The 7,709-nt window shown below is 31.8% G+C and overlaps 1 protein-coding gene across 1 annotated transcript in view; it reads right to left on the bottom strand.

Annotated features, from left to right (window-relative positions):
* LOC111695388 (putative ascorbate peroxidase) overlaps positions 1–4,705 on the bottom strand; it is a gene marked incomplete in the record, with an annotated part of 25,500 nt that extends 20,795 nt beyond the window's left edge. Inside the window, 1 exon segment of the mRNA XM_023464708.1 lies at positions 4,654–4,705. Coding sequence (XP_023320476.1) covers positions 4,654–4,703 — 50 coding nt within the window.
* Between the last annotated feature and the right edge of the window lie 3,004 nt (positions 4,706–7,709).

The raw sequence follows: 7,709 nt of genomic DNA, 5'->3' as shown, positions 1-7,709 counted from the left end.
AATCTTTCATAAACCTTCCCTGGGGTCCCTAGATGTCCCACAAAAAATTTGGGCCCGATCGGTTCAGCCGTTTTGACGTTTATTGGATACAAACAAACAAACAGACAGACAGACAGACAGACGGACAAGCCAAATTCATATTTAGATGGTTTCAGAGCAGGATGGAACATTGAGTAGGGGGTGCATGGTGGTAGGGAGCAACTAAGGACAATTAAAGTTAGAAGGGAAAGAAAATTCTAAAATATATACCTTATTAATTGTTGCTAAAAAGTAAATAAAGAATGTGTAATTTCTAAGTTCTCAAAATTGTTTTAAGTTCTTTCACTTTGAAAATGGATTTGGATTCAACTATTATGAAATCAAAAAAATAGCTGTATTGAAATATATTTTTTAAAATCTAGATATTTATTTGAGTATCATTGTTTATATGGTTTACAAGATTGTTGAAAATATGAATTTATCACAAGATTTTTTTTTTAACGAGTTATTAAATAAGCAAATAGATCGTAAGAATCTTTTCATTATAAATTTGTAAACCATTGTAATAATTATTTATCATTATTCATTTCATTTTTTTTAGGAAATAAAGAGTTTTCTGCATTATCGATTTTTATTTGAGGGTTATTCCTTGTCTATCTGTTCATCGTCAAAATCTTGTTCCTTTGCGACAACAACTGGGTTTTGTTATTTTGAAACCTCTCGAGTTTCTACCAATTAATTAATACAGAGAGAGTTTAGAGGTTTCATGCATCAAATCATTTTATACAATTATGTCATACATTGTGCTTGGGAAGACATAACATCAAAGGAATTTATTCTTACTTACTTTTTGAAAAATTTATTGATACGTTAAACAAGGTTCTCAACTTTTTCAACTCACTTTTCAAGATTTAAGATAGTTAAAGTATTAAAAACTTGACAAACTGTTAAAATTGAAAAACTAATTTAATTTTAAAACGTACAAAATTGATCAGTATAACATTTACAGGGGTTTTGAATGAGGCTTTAAAGTATTAATTTAACGTTACAATTGTCGATACATACATGCTGCTATTAAAAGTTATATCAATGTTCAAGACTGGGCCAATTTAAAAGTGTCGCAATGACCTGGTGTTTATTTTAACGAACTAACTTTATTGCCTTTATGTGTAGCACTAAACATGTACTTGTACGTTTCTACAAAGCATTTGTATTATGCTTTTTAACAAGTTATTGGCAAAATTTTCAATGATTTTAGCGCGAGTGTTTGCAACCTTTAGATCACTGTGCACTGTTTTTTTTTCAAATAGGGATTAGTTATATAAAAACTTTACAAATTGTCCCTGAAAGCGATTTCCAGAGCTAGAAAAATCTGAAATCGTTTATTTCAACAAATTGTACGATTATAATTTACCGTACAATTGGTTAAATTACAAATCCCCCCTGCCTCTCTCGACCCCCTTCCCCACCCTTTCTTCAGCTTAACCCTATACCGATTGCTTTTCTTGTCAAATATATAATTTTGCTCTTAGAGTTGAGAAAGGGGAGTGCGATACATGTTCCTAGAATAACTTTTTAAGGCCAACTCATTCCAAAAATTAGACCTCTACTTTAATGGTTAGATTGCAAAGAAGGCAAAACAAATTGAACAATTGCGTCAGAAAATTGTTGAAAAATAGTTATTTTTACTTTTGACAAATATTAACATGTTATCACATGTTGTTTTAGATCTGTAGCTCAATTAATATTGGCTGTTTTATATTTTCTTTTTAAATAACGACCAGCCGTTTGACCGTTCTTCAGGTATGCGACAAAACATAATTAAAAGAAAAATTCACTGTTACCTGATTCCCATTGTGTTTTGTAAAGAAATTAAAAATAAATAAAAAAGTTGTTAAAATATGATGCATTTTTTTGTTGGACCATTGGATGAATGAACAAGAGCCTGGGAAACATCCTCTTCAGACTATGAATAAATATTGTAGATGCATTCATTTCATAATTCCTATCAATAATTTGCTTTTTGCTCTTATAGCTAGTATGCCCCTATTCATAAAATTGTAAATTTAAATGTTATTCCTAGTTTTGATCAATAAATGTGTTTTTTTTAGCATTAAAGCAACAAGCGTCATTTTTTAAATCAACAAAACAAAGAAATAAATTATTGAAAAGTCAACACACGTCAACACTCATACAAAATGAAAATTAAAAGAAACCAAAAATATCGCTACTGAAATCAAAACAAACAAAAACTACATGCTTTTTAAACACATATTTCTCAAAAAATTTAAAAGTAACAACAAATTAATTTAAAACGACAATTTTAAAAAGAGGAAAAATAACTATAGAATGCAGTCAGTGAAGGAAAATATTTTAAATATAATGAACTGAAATCAGAAAAATACTAAATCAATTACATAAATTAAAAAAAATTAGTAGTTTTTCCGACAAAAAAAATAAAAATAAAGTTAATATAAATATAATCATTTATCCGTAAAACAATTAGATAAAAAGTTTGTTTTATGATTTCATTAAAATCATTTCATACTGTATCTTTATTTCTAGAATTTTTTATAGGGGGGAGGGGGGCAGGGGTGATATTTAGAACCGTTCTAAAATCTGTTTTTATTTGTATTTTTAAATTCCAAACATTATGTCATTTTTAAGCTTTGATTTTACAAGCTTCTGAGAATTCACCTGAAGGATACATGACTACAATTTTTAACTACAATATGATTTATGTAATTAAAATTTCATCAACAATTTATGCCAAAAGAAGATTTTTTTGAAGATGACATATTATTAATACTCTTTTTGTTTATATCACTAAGAAGTAACGATATGACACAACTACTGTATGTGTTATCAGCCGGTTTGGCGGTGGTAAACTGCGTGAATGCGTAAGTTACGTATATAGCCCGGTACACCCGGTAGTAATGACGCGGAAGAGTGCGTAAAAAACAGGTTGCCCTAGCTGGGGAGTTTGACGGGGCTTTTTGGGGATTTAGTCAGCTCCTTGGGGTTCATATTCATTCATAAATATCAGGGATACAAGGGTTGAATATACATTTCAAATTCTCATTATCACCTTGGTAATAATACTGATTGCTGTGGATTTTTATTCAAGTAAACTAGAACATAATTACAATTATGTTTAGTGTTTGTCAAAATTAACCACTATTCCATTTATTTACATAAAATGCAACACAACATTCTTTATTACTAAATGCATACCATTCAAGAATAGATGATACTAATAGATTATTATCTTAACAGTCAACCCCCCCCCCCCCATTTTTTCCCCCCCATGGGGGGGGGGGGGGGGGGGGGGGGGGGGCGCGGGTTAGAAGTAGGAAAAATGTGAAAATTGGGAGAAAGGCGCATAAATTGGATGCTTCATTGCCTATAGTGCATGCTTTATATGTACTTAGTATTGAATGTTATGAGGGGTGGGGGGATAGAGTTTAAGCAAAGTACGTTTGAATAAGGTAAACTCATTAAATTTAAAGTTTAAAAATTTCAGGTTTAGGTTTAAAGGTACAAATCCCACTCTTTAACTATTCCAAAACCCACAGATAAATACATTTAGGCAGATGTTAACAATTTCAAAATAATGAGATGCTATAACCTATTCCAAACCCAATCAAACAATGAATATATGTGTATATATAGCTATTCCATATCACACCATGGGAAAGATACATAATTTTTATTAACTATTTCGAAACCCGTTAAACGGTGTCTTGTGTTGCTATTTGCTATAGAAAAATACAAAGCAATAATAAACAAACGTTATGTAATTATATTTTTTTTCCACCAACACCGAATAATTGTTATATGTGTTGCTATTAGCTATTTTAACACGGCAAATAATGACTACATGCGTTGGCATATAGCTATTCTAATCCACATTGATTAATATATGTTGCTACTATCTATTCCAACTCCAAACCATTTATTGATTTACGTGTCATAACTCAGGAACTTCTGGATGGATTTGCCTCAAATTTGTATTAGGCAACTTGGAAGACCCAGGGGAATGTTCTTAGCTTGGTTTTGAGATTATAGGTTAAATGTGGGTCGACATTAATAGCAAAAGTTTAGTTTCCCAGTAAAATCGTTCAAGTGCGGGTAAACGGCGGGAGTAACTTTTATTAATCTTGGCAGCGCTGGGTTCCCAAGCTAGTTTAAGATATATCTGTAATATATTTACGAGAAAATGTGATGCTTTTAGTCACTTACAGCTTTTTAAAATTGTCATTTACAGCTTTTTAAGATTAACAGATATGTGTCGCTATTTGCTTTTCCAAAGCCCATTGATGAACGAGAATATAAGTTGCCATTTGGTATTCTGTACATAAGTAAAGATGTGTGGCAATTAAGTATTCTAAAAAAATTTACCGAAACTGTTACGGAAGTCTCCTGAAGACGTCTACGGATGTATTTAAAGAGTAAGTATGATGTAAGTCACGCATTGTTAGACGAAGTATGAAGTAGGGACGATGCGTCATATTTGACGTAAATTAGGTATTTTATATCAACACTGATTTTGTCTAATTACATACTTAGTATAAAAATACAATAAAACAATGGCCTCATTATTACAGAATGAAAAACAGAAAGGCAACATCAGCTGTAGAAAAATTTCAAAAGATTATTATTGTTAAAAAATACCTGAAAAGTGCTAGAAGCAGGGTAGGAAACAGAAACATTTTTGAATTCATCATAAACTGAATTAAAAATCTATTTTATATATTTTACTAATTTGTATTAGCAACACCAATAAAGTATCTTTTTGAAATAAAATTCACTGCAGACTGAATTTTTGGATTTTGAAAATCGTTAGCAAACACACATTGAAGTAAATACATATATGTAAAATGCGGTTGTAATTTTAGAAAGTTGAAATTTGATGAAAACAGAAAAATAAATGTTTAACAATGACTATAGGAGTTAGTAAGGCTGTTATTCAACTACTAGTCACTCAGCTCTACAAAATACAATTCATTTTTACGCAATTTTTACAGTGTTGTTAGGCAACCATCATGTAGACCGGCGATTTAATCACAATGTTAAAACAAGGAATTAGTTTTTTTGTAGCTTATACTCCTGGTTACCTTTTTCATATTTTGAAAGCCCAAGCCATGATATCCGTTTAAAAAAAAATATTCTGAAATAAAAATATTATTAATGAGGAAATTTAATTTAATAAATAAAAAATAATTAGGCAATATTGTTCACCCCTGAATTGTTAGTACACATAGTACTCTATACAGCTTTGCTCTGAAGCATGGATATAAAACCTAAATTATAAAATAGTTGGTCGCAATTATGTAAAGATTTTCGCTAGAAAGGTACACAAGGCCTCTCCAGTTGACGACTTAAAGGAAAAAACTGCAAGTTTTACTCCTAAGCGTTGAGAATGTATTTGAACCAATTACAATTCATGAAAAATAATTTTCATTTCTTGAATTATTTACGGAGAAGGAATTTTATTTCTGAAAATTTTTCATGGTTGGGAACTTGGGATAGGGGTATAGATTTTATTTTCATGGTTGGGAACTTGGGATAGGGGTATAGATTTTATTTTCAAAGTTCAGATCTGTTGATGTCGACTTTTGTGTTGTTTTTGTAAATAGATAAGTACTATAACACAATATTAGGTTTAGATATGAACGGTGAAAATTGATTTAACAAACTTAGTCGGGGAACGGAAGAAAATACTAACGATCAAAACCGAGTTTTAATTTAAAGTTTAGATTTTTCTGTCTCATGGAAATTTGAAATTTTAGTTAACGAAACTAGTCTTCGCCACTATTAAAGAATGTTTGCGATATACTGGTGTCAACCATTAACATTAAGACCCCCCCTCCATGTAATGTCGTCTTCAACCTAAAAGCTCCTCTCGGAGACGAGAAACCAAACCAAACAATTTCAGCCCGCTTTTCTTCTTTGTTCTCCGACAACGGAGTATAAACGTTTATTAATTGTGAACCATCTTGACTCATAGCAAGGCTGTTACTTAGCTTTAAGTTACGCGTTTCGTCAGAATCATCCTCAAGGGATGGATTCAGTACGAATATTATTATGGATATTATTGAATTCATTACTCTAAAAATTGAATTCATTACTCTAAGAGTTGAATTCATTACTCTAATAAAGGTATAAGGTAGGTATGGTTTGGCATGGCTAAAGTTGCGGATGATGCAATTATTATACACCGCAAATTGAAATATATTAATAATACATATTAACTAGCTTGGGAACCCAGTGCTGCCCAGGTTACTAAAAGTTACTCCCGCCGTTTACCCGCACTTGAAGGATTTAACCAGGAAACTATATTTTTGCTATTAAAGTCGACCCCGTCAATTTAGAATATCAAAACCAAGCTAAGGACAGTCCCTCGAGTCTCCCACGTTTTCCAAACAAAATTTGAGGCAAATCGGTCTACGGGTTCCTAAGTAAAGAGCGGGCAAACAAACAGACAGGCACCCAAACAGAGATTAGAACTTTATATATAGATACTGATACTAGCCTAACTTTGACTAGAAACTTAACTTACTCTATAAAAGTCAATCCATCCGACGTAGAATTATTAAGCCAAGCTCAGTACGTTTACATTGTTCTAACGAGATCCCCAGTCAAAAATTGAGGCAAATCGGTGAAAGGGTTGTTGGTATGATATATGCAAACAAACTATCACTTTTTCACTGGATGGATTATGGATAGTATTCAGAAACTATGGTGTTGAAATATCTGAGATACCCTGACCACTGACCACTCTGATGAAAACTGCACTTGCATTCGAACAATCAGCTTAATACAGGGTCACGCAGTACAGACTACAGTACAATAATGCACAGTACGTTGTACAAATTAGAGAAATATATAAGGTGAGTTGTCCGCTTTTTGATATAAAATATTTTAATATTATTAAATGATCTTTGTTTATTATAATTTGAAATCAAACCTAGATTATTCTAGACTAGATGCAAAATTTGTATCATAAAGCTGTCACAAATTGTCTACAAGATACACAGACTATAACACCGACTGCTCATCATGCTCTACCTGGATATGATAAGCAGGCATATTGTGTCCTGGAACGTCATGCTACAGTTCCATGAAAGGTTTTGTTGACTGCCATCTAACGGCCATTTGTTGCAAATAATACCATTCAGCGGTTAAGCTTTCAAATTTTAAAGAAATACTCCAATTTTTAACATAAAACATAACATTTATGAATTTTGTCTATTTTTACAGATTTTGTATTTCGTATCCAAAGGATCCTTAACCTTAAATATCAATGAATACAAATGTCTGCTGATTGGTCATGTACAGTACTTTCACACATTAGAACCTGCGGTTGAAAAAATCGCATATTTTAGTTTTTAATTGATCTGAACTGTAAGTCTCTTATTTCTGACAAAAAATAATTAAGGAACATAAGAATTCTTGAGAGGGAGACGCTCCCCTTAATTTTGATATTTTGTGATGAAGAGTGTTAATAGAATTGCTGGATTCTTCCAACGATGAACAGAGTTTGTCAAAATCTGGGTCCTGGGACAATACATGTAAAATATGAATATTTATTATGTATACAATCATGCAATATCATTAAAGATTTGTTTTACAGTTATACTTGATAGTGGGGAGGGAAGGGGAGCGAAGAGGGGGAAAGGGGAGGGAAGAGGGGGAAAGTGGAGGCAAGGGGAGGTGAAAATATTAAA

This window comes from Eurytemora carolleeae, unplaced genomic scaffold, assembly GCF_000591075.1.
Source record: "Eurytemora carolleeae unplaced genomic scaffold, Eaff_2.0 scaffold219, whole genome shotgun sequence".
Lineage (NCBI taxonomy): Eukaryota > Metazoa > Arthropoda > Copepoda > Calanoida > Temoridae > Eurytemora > Eurytemora carolleeae.
The sequence above is the reverse complement of the archived record's forward strand: the minus strand, read 5'-3'. Positions and strand labels throughout refer to the sequence as shown.